We start from the raw sequence: 16,322 nt of genomic DNA, 5'->3' as shown, positions 1-16,322 counted from the left end.
TGAAATGATAATGGATGTATTATTACTTGGATCTTACACCAGATTTTCATGTTCTATGATAAAGTGAACTCTGTAGCGGGCTAAATGACGATATCCCCCATGCCACCCCTCTCCCTCTTTACCCCATCTTCTTTCCCCCTACTGGATAAACGGCCCGACCAATATATGCAAGGGGAAATTGCAACCTAAATTGACGACAATTTTTCTATTTTTATATCATCCACGTATATTGTACATCCATTGAAATGATGCTCTCGACACGCATAATTTAGTCTCACTACATACATACACATTTTTTATACTTTTTTCTTAAGATTTCTGTATTTCCAAAAATGAAACTTTTCTATATTTAGGGTAGGTCGATCCGATTTCAAACTGTGATAACTGTAGTAGTACATGTTGATTTTTAACAAAAAGAAATTTATGTCATATAATTATCCAATTTATCTGATTTTTATAATGATAATATTATAATTCTTAATACTACAGGATACAATCTTATTAGCGAAGTATCTATATAATTAAGTCCATGTTTGCAAAATGATTTTGCCAAAATAATAATTCGAAAAAATTGTCTTCAGTAACTAATCACAAAAATATATCATTAATTTGCTTTTGATATACTACTTGTTTATTAAACCTTTAAAATTAAAATCTAATGTTTGCAGGATATTATTGAACTGTTACGGGCTGGAGAACCTGGAGGAGGTCTCCAGGTTCTGTATCCTGGAGGTCAGAGAGAGAAGAGAAAGAAAACTTAGCAGGTAAATTTATTTAACTTTAGGCCAGAATTAATAAGCCAGGTTGCTGGAAGGAAAAAAAGGCTATGACTGCTTCCAAGATTGAATCAATTAATACGCTGCCAAGAAATAGTAGAGGCTACATTAATTTGGTCAGCTGTGCAGATTGCTCAAAAATAAAAGTGGTAAATAAATATGGTTATCATAATTGAATGTGTATCTTCTTCTTATCTCCTAAGATCACCTTAAACTACTGATCAAATTGATTTCTTCATTTAAGGGAAGCTTTACAAAGGAGGCAGGATGGTTTAAGGTTATTTTTGTCATTCTTCTCCTTGTCATTCGAATAAATATTCCTTAGAAGAGCAACCGCTAGTTATAAATAGTTAGTTTATCCTTGATATATATTATTATTAGGCTTGAAAATTTTGTGCCATTTTGTACAAATTTGCCTTACTAAATTTGCCATATTTCCGCTAGTTAACGTATTTTTGCACACTATGACTCCAAACAACAGAGTTAGTTACATTGACTGTGCAATAACGTATTTTTGCACACTATGAGATCATACAACAGCGTTAGTTACATTGACTGTGCAACAACGTATTTTTGCACACTGTGCCTCCAAACAACAGAGATACATAGACTGTTCACCAACATATTAATTGTTATACCAGATTATCTGATATAATGCATTAAAGAGAAACTTGTGGCTGGCTAAAATAACGTTACCACGATCTACCCTTTTTACCACATTTCCCGCTTATTGCTGGATGAACGAACTTTCCAATACCATTGAGACTCATATAAGCAAGATAAATTGACGCCAGTTTTTCCCTCTCATAATATCCACGTAAATCCAATCAATCTAGTTATTTTGAGTCTATTTTGACACCTATTTTAGAGAGGATGTAGAAAAACTATTTTATGACGAAATTAAAGTTGAATTACAATGCTAAAAATATGGCTCCGTAAGGAAAAAGGTAATTCCAGGGCCCATTTGTCTATAATTTTCCAGATATAAGACAATTGTCGATAATTGATATACATCCCAAATTATATACACAAAATTACCCCTTCTGTGGATTAGTGGTTGAAATATAGGGTTACCCAACTTATTGAACCGACCAATCAAAATACAACATATGTCCCCTAAGTTTTTGAGCCAAAGAATAAGAAATCATTATTATAAAACCTTGGGACTAGTATAATAAATAGCCCAATCCATCACTAATATTTTTCATTGTGATTCTAGATTCTAGATTAACATTGGAATCTATATAGGCGTCTAGAGGTATACCCACTAGTAAAGTAATTAAATAGGCTATATTAATATAATAGGTTTCTAGGGGTGTAGAGCCTGCCCTGTAAAGGAGAACCATATCGGGTCAGCGGATACAGAGTCGGTACACAACCCACCGATACTGTTTCTTTTAGTTAAGGATAGATTTAGCTTATAAAACTATTTTCTTTTACTTTCCATTTGTTTAAAATTCGCTACCTTGTTCTTCCTATAATGAAATTACAGATTAATTGAATAAATAAACATGTCTCTTATATATTTAGCTTTTACTACAATTTTAACAGGGTTCGACAACCGCCCGAAAGCAACTTATAAGCCGCACAAAGAAACCGCGCGACGTTTTGTACTATAATAATCCAGGGCTCTAAAGTGCTAAGACAACGGCGGATAAATTAATGCCAATCGCCAATTATGATACACAAAATTACCCCTTCTGCAAGTTAAAATTAGTGGTTGAAACGTTTGGACACTCAACTTTATGAACCAACCAATGAAAATTCAATAGAAGTTACCAAAGTTCCTAAGACTAAAAAAAGTTATTATAACACTTTGGGGACTAGTGTAATAAACAGTCAAATGTCCCCTCCCCCCCTGAACTACATTTGGAAGAACATAATATCTAGCAATTTATCGTAGAGGCACTCGAACGGGTTTAATTATCGAAATGCCATGACCACGGGTGCCGAGCACTGCCTTTTTATTGTTTAACCTGCCCTCTGAAAGTCAGGAAGAGGTCTGAATTTAAATTAAACTTTCCAGTTTATGTAAAATTCTGTACGAAAGTATCTTCAGTCAGGGAGGAAGGGAAAACTGTTATTTCTAAATTGTTGGCTTTATAACTTTGGGGACTATTATTGAATTTTGATTGGTTGGTTCATTAGGTTGAGTGTCCAAACCTATTAACCCCTAACAGTAATCTACAGAATAAGTAATTTTGTGTATAATAAATGGGGATTTACATCAATTTATTAGCCATTGTCTTATCCCTATAGATTCCTGAGTATTTGTATTACTGTATTTTATGGTCCTATTAATTTAAGTAGCAAGGGGGGAGTTTAAAATTAGAATTTTTCTATTTTTAACAATAATACCTTTTTTAACAACCTGGCTATACATCAATTTTAATATTTGGCAGGAATTGTCATTAAATAGCTATAAATAGCCTTTTCGGTAGCAATCTGTATATTATTATTATTTGGTTGTTGCACCAGATTTACATGTAATGATAAAGTAATACTCGCAGCTGACTAACATAAGTAACGATACCTCCCAGTAGTTAGTCTGTCTTCAACGATAGCCGAGAAAATCACCTAGTTTTGGGGAACACACTGACAAACAGACTAGCGGGAAAAAGTGAATAAAAAAGTAGCTAAACAACATACAAAAAATACGGGTGTGTGTTTACTGTTTATATTATATTATACTATGATTATCATATAGACTTCCTAGGGTTTAAAAGAATCTTTTTAAAAATTATATGGAAAATGCTACAGGGATGTTTATTTAAACCAAAGAGAGAGAGTACTTTGGGCTGTTTATTCAACTAGTCCTCAAAGTTTTATAATAAAGTTGTCTTATTTGTTGGCTAAACAACTTAGCAAATTTTTAAAAATTTTGATTGGTTGGTTCATTAAGTAGAGCGTGCAAACGTTTCAACTACTAATTGTAATTTACAGAAGGAGTAATTTTGTGTATAATCATTGGGGTTGTACATTAATTTATCGGCCATTGTCTTTCTTATTTAGATCCATGGGAAAGCTACAGGGGTGGTTTTAAAACCATGGAGGAAGAGGACATTGGGGTAATTTTGTGAATCATCAATGGGGATTTACATCAATTCATCGGCCATTGTCTTATCCTTTTGGATCCATGGCATAAAAGAATCTTTTACAAATTATAGGGGAAATGCTACAGGGGTGGTTTTTAAAACCAGTGAGGAAGAGAGCATTGGGCTTTTTGTTACACTAGTCCCTAAAGTTTTATAATAAAGTTTTCTTATTGGTTGGCTTAACAACTTTGGTAACTTTTCTTAAATTTTAATTGGTTGGTTCATTAAGTAGAGTGTGCAAACGTTTCAACCACTAACTTTAAAATACAGAAGAGTAATTTTTCGGATCATCAATGGGGATGTACTTCAATTTATCGTCCATTGTCTTATCCCTTAGATCCATAGCATAAAAGAATCTTTTACAAATTATATGGGAAATGCTACAGGGGTGGTTGTAAAGCCACGGAGGAAGATAACATTGGGGTAATTGTGTGAATCATCAATGGGGATGTACTTCAATTTATCATCCATTGTCTTATCCCTTAGATCCCTGGCATAAAAGAATCTTTTACAAATTATAGGGGAAATGCTACAGGGGTGGTTTTAAAACCCTGGAAAAAGGGAACATTGGGGTAATTTTGTAAATCATCAATGGGGATTTACATCAATTCATCGGCCATTGTCTTATCCCTTTAGATCCATGGCATAAAAGAATCTTTTACAAATTATATGGGAAATGCTACAGGGGTGGTTTTTAGACCGGATAAAACATGCTGCTTACTAACCCAAAAACTTGCACAGATACCAGGAATCTAAAGGGATAAGACAATAGAATTGATTAACATCCCCAATGATGATACACAATATTACCCCTTCTGTAGACTACAATTAGAGGTTTAAACATTTGGACACTTAAAATTTAAGAAAAGTCCCCAAAGTTGTTGAGCAAACTATCAAGATCATGTTATTATAAAACTTTGGGGACCAGTGTAATAAACAGCCCAATGTCCCCTCCCTCCCTGTACACACACACAAACACACACACAAACACAAACACACACACACACACAGGAAAAGAGACACATTGAAAATGTGTGTGTGTGTGTGTGTGTGCGTCGGAAACCAGGGAGGGAGGGGACAATAGGCTGTTTATTACACTAGTCCCCAAAGTTTTATAATAACTATTTCTTGTTTGGTGACTTTTATAGAATTTTAATTAGTTAGTTCATTAAGTTTTAACTAATTGTAATCTACAGAAGGGGTAATTTTGTGTAGCATCAATGGGGATGTACATCAATTTTTCTGCCATTGTCTTATCCCTGTAGATCCCTGGACGGAAACCTGCCGAAGGTTAAGGTTTTGAGTTCCTCTCTCTGTGTTTTGTTGACGGAAATTCTTCTGGGCTACAGTGCCACTACTCTGTACAAGATCGACAATTATATTTTCCAACTTTTGTACATCAAAAACATTTTTTAAAAGTTCTTTTGTTATCTTAAATAATATAAATTATCCCATATCGTTATATAATATCATTTATTACACTAGCCCCCAAAGTTTTATAATAATATTTTCTTATTCGTTTAGGTTTTTTTTAGATTGGTTGGTTGACTTTCCAAACGTTTCAACCACTAATTATAATCCACAAAAGGGGTAATTTTGTGTATCATCATTTGGGATGTTCAGCAATTTATCGGCCATTGTCTTATCCCTTTAGAGCCATTGATTGAACATAAGAAAGTAAATTCTGATTAGTGTATAAGTTGTACATTTGTCGATAATTTGAATTTGCGACCATTAATATGAATGACTGCCTGTTTCATATTGCTTTTTATTAATACTTTCAGGAAGAGCTTGCGAATTAATTTTGCAATTTATGTGGTTTGTAATTTTATTTGATGCAATTTAAATATAAGTTTTGATCAAGACTATAAGAAACAGCTTAAAACAGTTCCAAGACTTAAATTATAAAATAAAATAGCCAAAAACCACTAAAGAACCTATGTGAACCTTACCTCTAAAAGAGAACACGGTTAAGTAGTTTTTTGAATAAAATAAAAAAAACTTGATATTTTATAAAATAACCTTATTTTTCAATGTTTAAATAAAGCAACCTTGGTATAACATCCTCCTTCTTAATTGAATAAAGGAAACATATATCGAGAATATTCAGGGATCTAAAGGGATAAGACAATGGCTGTTAAATTTATATACATCCCCAATGATGATACACAAAATTAATCTAGTGGTTTAAACGTGTGGACTCTGACTTCATGAACCAACCAATCAAAATTCAAAAAAAGTTGTTGAGCCAACCAACAAGAATACATTACAATAAAACCTTTGGGGACTAGTGTATTTAACGGCCTAATGTCCCCTCCCTCCCTGGATGATATGCAAGGGAAACACTCTTGGGGTCACAGCAATTACGGGGTGGGGGGAGGGTAGATATACCACACTTTTCTGGGATCTTGCTGAGTCAAGTATCAACTGTTGGGAATATCAAAGGATGACTCCATGCAAAATTTGAGCCGGATCCGGCCAAAACCGGCCGTGAATTTTATGAAAAACCGGTTTTTTCCGGTTTTTAGGGGGTATCTGTAAATCGATTCAGCTGTAGCAAAACCGGTTAGAGGTACAAAAAATTTTACTTCACATGAAATTTAGCCAATGCAATTGCCTACAAAAATGTACTTCATCATCAACTTGATTGGACAACTCTTTCCCCTCCTAAATGTCCATTAAAACCTCGGAAACGGCAAAAATCGCCAAAAATCACGCCTTCGACGGCAAATAACGGCTAAACGGTCAGCCGGAGGCGAATGAAACATAAATAAAGAAATGTCTGCCTCAAAAAGTTGTTCAACATCAAAGAGATGCTTGAAGTCTCTAAAACGACTCCTTCCCCTCCTTTAAGGGGAAAAACTGAAAAAACGTCATTTTCAAAAGTAACCCCACTTTGTGGGTGTGGGGGGCACTGAACCCTTCACCCCAGGGTCACCAAATATAAAGTCTAGGCGGCTCACATTGCTGAATTTTCACCAAGTGAAAGTCTTGTGTCATTATCTCTTATGAGAAAAAAGTTATTAATTAATCAAAATTTCAAATTGTGATTTTTTGATGGATTTCTTTGATGAAATGACAGGCCGGTCAATTTTTAGGCCATTTTTGCGGTTTTTGGGCCGTCACGCCCAAACGGTTTGAGATAATCTCACGGGACCTTTTGCCTAACCTAAGTCTGGTTATTTGTGAGGTCTAGGAAAAAAAACAGACTTACGCAAAAGATTATAATTATAATCTTTACACAGAAAAATGGCACGAGGTGAGGGTTTGAGGGGGCAAAATGAGCCGACTAGCGATTTTTGACGGCACGCAGCGACGTCGTGCTTCATCCAATCCGGGATTTTTTTTTCTTAGACCTTACAAATAACCAGGCTTAGGTCGGGCAAAAGGTCCCGTGAGATTATCTCAAACCGTTTGGGCGTGGCGGGCCGAAAACAGCAAAAAATGGCCTAAAAATTTACCAGCCTGTCATTTCATCAAAGAAATCCATCAAAAAATCACAATTTGAAATTTTAATTAATTAATAACTTTTTTCTCATAAAAGATAATGACACAAGACTTTCACTTGGTGAAAATTCAGCATTGTGGGCCGCCTAGACTTTATATTTGGTGACCCTGGGGTGACGGGTTCAGTGCCCCCCACACCCACGAAGTGGGCATACTTTTGAAAATCACGTTTTTTCAGTTTTTCCCCTTAAAGGAGGGGAAGGAGTCGTTTTAGAGACTTCAAGCATCTCTTTGATGTTGAACAACTTTTTGAGGCAGACATTTCTTTATTTATGTTTCATTCGCCTCCGGCTGACCGTTTAGCCGTTATTTGCCGTCGAAGGCGTGATTTTTGGCGATTTTTGCCGTTTCCGAGGTTTCAATGGACATTTAGGAGGGGAAAGAGTTGTCCAATCAAGTTGATGATGAAGTACATTTTTGTAGGCAATTGCATTGGCTAAATTTCATGTGAAGTAAAATTTTTTGTACCTCTAACCGGTTTTGCTACAGCTGAATCGATTTACAGATACCCCCTAAAAACCGGAAAAAAACGGTTTTTCATAAAATTCACGGCCGGTTTTGGCCGGATCCGGCTCAAATTTTGCATGGAGTCATCCTTTGATATTCCCAAAAGTTGATACTTGACTCAGCAAGATCCCAGAAAAGTGTGGTATATCTAGGGGAGGGGTGGTGTCATATTAATTAAGGGCAAATTTTAATTGTACCTCAGTTGTAAAATTTAATTTCAATTCTTAACGGATCTTAACTTGTATGAAAAATGACAATTCTAACAAAGGTCAAAGTGCAAGGGTTGAATGGATTCATTATTATTTGGATTTTACACCAGATTTTTATTTTCTCTAATAAAGTGAAACTCGCAGTGGGCTAAAACAACGCTATAAAATAGATTAAAGATTAAAAGAGGTACTTTTTTTAAATTTCAAAATGCAACGCCTCCAACATCTAGTGGCTCTGTGTTGGAATTGGAATAAAAGGTCTAGAGAAATAGCTTTCAACCATCCCAAGAACTAGATATGAAAATAGAATAGCATAAAACCATTCATGTAAAACCTACAAAAATAGAGAACGCAAGTTCAGTTAAGTAATTATTGATATCTTAAGATTCAGACAAATAACACAGGCGTAATTTAAGCGTCAGGAAACTTTTATATTTAAACATACACAAACAACATTGAAATGCAGCAGGAATCTAAAGGGATAAGACAATGGCAGATGAAATGATGTAAATCCCCAATGATGATAAACAAAATTACCTCTTCTGTAGACACTCAACTAAATGAACCAACCCATCAAAATTCAATGAAAGTCCCCAAGGTTTTTAAGCAAACACATAAGAAAACGTTATTATAAAACTTTGGGGACTAGTGTAATAAACAGCCCTCCCTCCATTGAAATGCATGCACAGCAGAAAATTTAAAATATTCCAAGAAGACACAACAAACATTTAGGCACACGAAACAAGAAATGAAAATATTAAAAAAATTTTTGTGTGTTTTCAAACAAATAAAACATGTTTTCCCCTTCCTGTTGTTTTCTGGTATAAGGAAGAGACAGCATGGGATCAGGGATCTAAAGGGATAAGACACTGGCCGATAGATATGAAAAATAATCTTGATGTTTTTAATAAAAGCATTCAATTCAGCAACCCAATCAATAATGATGACCATATGTCTATACATCAATTATTATCGCATTTGTAAACTTTTATAATTTAAGGTTTTGAACTTTTTAAGCATTAACTTTAATATGTCCAATTAACAATGGCTGACATTATATCGATAGTATATTGGTATTATTTATAACTAAACACTCTTATTGTCGTTATACTATTACGTGGATGTTGCACCAGATTTTCATGTACTCTGATAAAGTAATGCTATAATCTGGCTTAAAAAGCGTTGCCCATCATCCACCACCCCCCTATACCAAATCCCCTCCTCCCTACTGGATGAACGAACTGACCAAGAAATAAGGTCCAAATTAGCAAGCAAATTGATGACAACTTTTCCATGGCATACTATCTTCATACATTCTATATTAATTAATATTTTAATTCAAATGTTTTTTCTTTCAGGAGTGAGAAGCTGCTACATGTACAAAGCGGATGGTCTTCTAGTCAATATTGTAGGTTTATACTCAAGAGATCCACACGTTCTGTTTCTAATCAGGTAAGTATCTCCATGGTGGTCTAGTCAATATTGTAGGTTTATACTCAAGAGATCCACACGTTCTGTTTCTAACCAGGTAAGGTTCTCCATGGTCGTCTAGTTAGTATTGTAGGTTTATACTCAAGAGATCCACACGTTCTGTTTCTAATCAGGTAAGTTTCTCCATGGTCGTCTAGTCAATATTGTAGGTTTATACTTTATACAAATCTTAGCTTAGGAATATTAAATTGTTAAAAAACTTGTGTTGCATGTTTTTTATGATGTAGGCTCAAAAATCTATTTAACCAAATTATTTTTTTAAATTTTAAAAATCTTTTAATATATGTAGAATATATATGGTAAATTTACCATTTGTGACAATTTAATAAGTCTAATATAATAATAAGCTTTGATTTTCTATTTATTTTAATTCTAAGGTTAGTACATAGTATATAACAAAAAATCAAGTATACATATAAGTCGATCTTGTTTTAAAGGAAACAAATTTAAATTCATTGCAAAAGTAAATTGCCTCTTTCCTGATTCAATTTAAATCTTTACAGTTTTTCAGACAGGTATTTAAGGGGATAAGACAATGGCCAAATTCCCAATGATGATACACAAACTTATTCATTCTGTAGATTATAATTAGTTGTTGAAACGTTTCGACACTGAACCTACCATTCAAATTTAATAAGATGTTAAGTAAATGAATAAAAAAACGTTATTATAGACTCGTGTAATAAACAGTCCAATGGCCCCTACCTCCATGATTTCAGTGAACAACTCTAGCAAAATCAATTTCCTTTGCTATTCCCATTTTATACAACCCCACTTTTATTGAAACTATTTCAGGGGTGAGGGGGATTAAAAATCAGTATGTTTTAAATAGACGTACGGACATTCTGGGTATAGCATAGAGTTGCTACGCTTTCTAATTCGTACCTAACTACTGCAGGAATCAAAGTTTTAAAATAATAGGAAACTTCTAATATGTCTAAATTAACGAAAATCAAAAAAGCTAACCATTACTGACGTAAGGACGGACCCTATTTATTTCAACATTAAGAGGCTAGGGACAAAGCCATTAGTTAGCAAGAAAACATCGAACATTAAAAATCTATGTTTATTTTACACTTAATTTAAACTTGGCTCGGTTGTAAAAACAAATAGGATGAAAATATCCATAATTAGCGCAGTACTTTTCAACCATAGTTTCGAAACCGATCAATATCCGTTGGATTAGAACTGGTTCCAGCCACACTGACAATTTTCAACAAAAATTATAATAAAAATAATAAGATTTATACCAGTTTTGTTAATCAGAGCCTTCGGGGCTATCAAAACTAGTTGTAATTTGATATTTTTTCATATTGATATTCACGGAAAGCTGTCTATGATACGAAAAAATCAGGAAAAAGCATACAAACAAACGGACGCTAGATGGTAATTGAATATTCTTCAAGAATTTTAATAGCTATTTATCGCATCGTATTAAAGACAGCTTTCTGCGGATTTAAAATGAACAAAATTAAAACTAGTTTTGTTAACCCCGAGGTGCTGAAGGCCCGGTCTGATAAAACTGGTACTAATTCTATGATTATTATTTTAATATTCTTGGAAAATTGTCTCTAATACGATGCTAAACATAATTTTCTAATATGGACGAGAACTTGTTTTAATCCAGCGTATACTAATCGGTTTCGAAGCCATACTGAAAATCGTATGTTAAATCTTACTTGACGGAAAACCCCTTTCAAAAGATAGCCATTAAGAATGTTTTTCGGATCTACTGCAGTTCACGGTAAAATATTGCTGGTAATGAATATTGCTAAAAATCTATGAAATTAAAAGGCTGCTAGTTGCCAAACCGATGAACGTACAGATCATGCCTGCACACTGTTTTAAGCGGCATAAGAAGGCCTACAAATAATCTGGAATAGCCATAAATCAATAATGCATAATTATCTCGCAGTGCAGAGAAATGCGCGAAAAAGGCCAATTTTACGCGTTTTTTCTTCAGTGAAGCTTTCCCTGTGCATAATTGGATCTTGGCTATTCCAGATTATTTGTAGGCCTTCGTATGCCGCTTAAAATGGTGTGCGGGTATGATTTGTACGTTCAGCCGTTTGGCAGCTAGAAGCCTTTAAAATTGATAGATTTTCAGCAATATTCGTTACCAGCAATATTTTACCGCGAACTGCAGTAGATCCTGTTTTTCTCCAAAATGTTACAAACATACGGACGGATGAATTATAGAGTAGCTCCGCTGCAAAAAACAAAAAACACACATAAACATGTGTGGAAAGGTATGTAGCAAATTTGTTAAACAATAAAGTTAGGGTTACAAAGATCAAGTATATAAATACTTGTGTGTGTGTGTGAGTTTGTATGTGTGCGTGTGTGTGTATGTGTGTGGTGTGTGTGTGTGTAAATACTTGAACTTGGCTTATTGTCTGCTTGCATGTCAGAGAGGGAGGGGACAATGGGTTGTTTATTGCACTAGTCCCCAAACTTGTATAAAACGTTTTCTTATTGATTGTCTTATTAACTTTGGGGACTTTTGAATTTTGATTGGTTAATTCATTAGGTTAAATGTTCAAACGTTTCAACTTTTAACTTAAATCTACAGGGTTTTTTGAGTGTCATCATTGGGGTGTACACCAATTTATCTGCCATTGTCTTATCCCTTTAGATACCTGGCTTGCGTGTGCAAGTAATAAACAATATATTATAATAGATTTTCTTTGCTAATAACTTTTCAAATATTGTTGGAATTTTGATTAGATATGAATAATGAACTTATGATTAAATTTTAATTAAGCATAATGACTTTATGTTTTCTATTTTGAGGAAAGTATAAGTTTATAATAATATAGGTTTGTTTGTGAAGGGGGGTGGGGGGGGGGGGGGGGGTGAGAGTAAGAAAATATTGAGATTTTGGAAAGAAAACGAAGTAGTGGGTTTCGTTGTATTTTCACAGTAACTTTTTTTCATACTTCTAGCCACTGCTCTAACCCTGAGGGGCAATCATTAACATTTACCTAACCTAACCTTACCTAAAATAACCTATCAAAAGCTATTGTGAAAATACGACGAAGCCCGCTACTTTGTTTTTTTTCTATGATCCAAATATTGTTCGAATAATGCTTTTTCCTTCTACAAGGAAATGCCCTAGAGGCTAGAGACGTACCTTACATTTTCAAAATATAAAATATAAAGAGTTACATTTAATGTTTAATTGTTGGTTAAATTTTAATGAAAAACATATATTAGCAATTCCTTTTTCCTGTTTCAATTTAATAAAAAAAAAACAAGAGTGACAACGCCCAAAAAGTTAAGCAAATGAATGCTCTCTTAATATAGTAGTTATCTATATATCGAATCGTATTATAGACAGCTTTCCGTGGATATTAAAATTAAAACCAGTTTTGTTAGATCCGAGGGGCCGAGGGTTTATAAAATCAAAGTTGATAGGACAATTCTATCGTATAGCACAATTTTATTTAAGATAAAAAATCAACAATCTAAGTTTGATTATTTCCTTATTTCTACATGAATCATAATTTAAATGATTTGAACTGGATAGGAGGATTCTATCAACCATAAAGTTACGATTAAATGAACCAGCCACAAATTTAGAAAAGCTCATTTAGAAAAATATGTTTATCCTTATCGAGTTTTGGTTTATATAATTCCAATTAGGGAAAGATGGGACATTGGCCTGTTTATTACACTAGTCCCCAAAGTTTATAATAATATTTTCTTATTTGTTTGCTTTACAACTTTTTTTTAGTGTCCAAACGTTTAAATCACTAATTGCAATCTACAGAAGTGGCAATTTTGTGTATTATCATTGGGGATGTACATCAATTTATCAGCCATTGTCTTATCCCTTTAGATCCCTGAATCCTAACAATGTGGTTACTTTATTTTGGTTTAACATCCCCCCAAAAAACGGGATATAATTTTTGTAAGTTAGGAATGCGCTTTTTGTTCTCTGCATCTTAGATTATGCAGCCTTACTGTATAGTTTCCTATTATATATTATAGATTATTATATAGATTCTATATCTGTATCAATTATATATTCTATATACAGGGTGCGGCACATAAATCCGGACATTTTTTAAACGGCCATAGCGTCAAAACTACTTGACCAATCAGGACGTTTGACCCCACTATAGAAAGCTTAGGTAATGACCTTTTAGCACAAACAAATCTTTGGACGAAGATGGACGTGTACACCGAGCTGGCCGCGCATATGTTCAACAAGGCAGATTCCAAATGCGCCGGTGGTTTAATGCGCAAAATCACAAAACGTAGAGTCCGACAGGGAAGGAGTTGGAATCTTGACCCCAAATTTTGTGAGTGTCTTAGGCTCATTGAAACACACATTTTGCCGTGTTTAAATCAATTTTAGCTCAATACTAGCCGAAATGAGGTCGATTTTTCAAGATTTTGAGCTTTAAGACATCACAAACAGTAGGGCCCGACAGGGAAGGAGTTGGAAATTTGACCCAAATTTTTTTTGTGTGTCTTAAGCTTATTGAGACACGCATTTTGAGTACTTAAAGTCCACTGTAGCTAAATCCTAGCCCAAAAGAGAGCAAAAACATGGATTTTGTCAATTTGGCGGTTACTCATGTTCCTAAGGAAATGTGGCCTCCCAGCAGCCCGATCTTAATTCAATGGACTTTTGGGCCTGGGGCTACTTTGAAGCATGCACCAATAGACGTGCCCATACCACAAAGACCTCCCTCATTGCCACTATCAAGGAGAACTACGCCAGCTTGGACAGGTACATTTTGACCTGGACCTGCCGGCGGTTGAGGAGGCCGTTAGAGGCGGTGATTGAAGCTGGCGGCGATTTTGTTGAATAATCTACTAGTCATATACCTATTTTGCTTCCCACTTTTTAAAATTCAATAAAATCTTTAAAATTGACGATTTTATGTTCATTTGTTTAAAAATTAGAATTTGTCCGGATTTATGTGCCGCACCCTGTATTTAGTTTACTAGTACTTGCAACCTTTTTATATAGAATTTATATTCTATATTCTACATATTTAGTTTTCTTATGTATACAACCTTAATATGGAGATTCTACATCTATATTAATTCTATATTCTTTACACTTAGTTTCCTAGTGTATGTAACCTTATTGTATAGATTCTATAATTATATTAATTCTATGTTCTATATATTTAGTTTCCTGAAGAAAGTTGTGTGGATGAACTATGTAGTTTCCCAGCATATGCAACCAGAGCAGAATCAAATCTTTCCAGGAAACTGCACATTTTAAATTATTGTTAAACATAAAAATAAAGGTTTCCTATATCCTTACATAAAAGTAACAGGATGTCTGTGTCTGATTGTACTAAAATATATCGCTAACCGCTAAACCGACATCTTTCTCCTTTACAATATAGCTACTTAAAGGTTTAAAACCAAATTTGAGGATGGTACCTCAACCATAGAAATCGCTCTTGGAAATATAACTCTCCCCCCCCCAAAAAAAAAAAATGATAAAATTTTACTTTTTCTTCTTGAAATTAATATAGAAAGTATAGTGTTGACTAACCCTCCATCAACATTTCTTAAGTGCCCCTAGAGGCCACTAGGGGGCATAGCAACTAATTATAAATCAAAGAGTTCAAATTATTATATGTATTATGTTTATCTGTTATTATGTTTATCTGTCCTTAACAACGCTTCATTAAGACACTAGGTTTTTATTTATTCTTATGAAAGATACTAAGTTACTGAATATAATTATTAATGTGCTGACCATTCTAACCCAATAACAGAGTGAGTAGCTCCAGCTCAATATGTTCCGAGATAGAAGCTGCCTTCCATCCAGCCATCAGTCTACACAGGATTATCTCACTGGAGGGGACCACACCCCCTGTACAACACGATCAAACAAAGGTACATTTGATTTGTGTTTAAAAAGTCCTGATACTCTACAACTAAGTTATATACATAAGTTGGTTTAATTCTTGCTTTACTATGTAAAATAGTGGTTTGAAATACTCTGTGAAGATTCTCTTTACATTACATATGGGCATTGTTCATGTTGTACTTAATACTTTAAAACGATGTTTTAAAACTAAGGATGTACAAGGGGGGTATACTTCACTTACCCCAATAACAATGTTTGAAGATGTAGTTTCATGTGGAATTTACCACCCAGATACCCTCACCTCCCTTTAAGTTCTTCAATAATAAAAAAAACGTTGACGTCCTTGTTTCATAAGCCACGCTAATGAATTTATCATTGCTAGGATCAAAATTGTCATGTACTCTAATAAAGTAAACTTGTAGCTGCCTGAATTTTTCCCTGTATACTCTTTATTTATTGCTACACTTAAACCAGAAGCATGAACGTCTAACACACTTGGCCTTAATCGCACCTGTCAAATATAAAAGATTAATTTTGTTGTATAGAGAAAACTTATCAAATTTTACATCAACATCTAGATAACATTGAAAACTAAAAATATAATATTTGAAAACATTATTTAATTAGGGAATCTACTATTTTTTTATGAAAAGGTTGACAACATATATAAACCTATAAACACAGGATTAAAGCCGGTTCTCAGATATACTGAATTATATATAGCATCGTATTACAGACAATTTTTTATGAATATTGATTTTAAAATCATAAAAATATGACCAGTTTTGTTATCCCAGCCTTTAGCCCTTCTGAAAAACATTTACTATCATTTTTTTTATTTTAATATCCGCGTAAAGTTGTCTAAAATGCATCCATCTTATTATATACTTAT

The 16,322-nt window shown here is 34.0% G+C and overlaps 1 protein-coding gene across 1 annotated transcript in view; it reads left to right on the top strand.

The window, feature by feature from the left end:
- Window positions 1-14,841, top strand: part of LOC145312344 (uncharacterized) — a 36,477-nt gene extending 21,636 nt beyond the window's left edge. Inside the window, exons 6-8 of the mRNA XM_080151587.1 lie at window positions 669-764; window positions 9,453-9,546; window positions 14,737-14,841. Of these exons, the coding sequence (XP_080007713.1) occupies window positions 669-764; window positions 9,453-9,546; window positions 14,737-14,841 (295 nt within the window). The remainder of the gene's footprint in view (window positions 1-668; window positions 765-9,452; window positions 9,547-14,736) is intronic.
- Window positions 14,842-16,322: the final 1,481 nt, after the last annotated feature.

The sequence above is a fragment of the Acartia tonsa genome, chromosome 2 (assembly GCF_053477335.1).
Source record: "Acartia tonsa isolate MP-2025a chromosome 2, ASM5347733v1, whole genome shotgun sequence".
Taxonomy (NCBI): domain Eukaryota; kingdom Metazoa; phylum Arthropoda; class Copepoda; order Calanoida; family Acartiidae; genus Acartia; species Acartia tonsa.
Note: the sequence above shows the minus strand (reverse complement) of the source record. Positions and strands in the feature narration are given on the sequence as shown.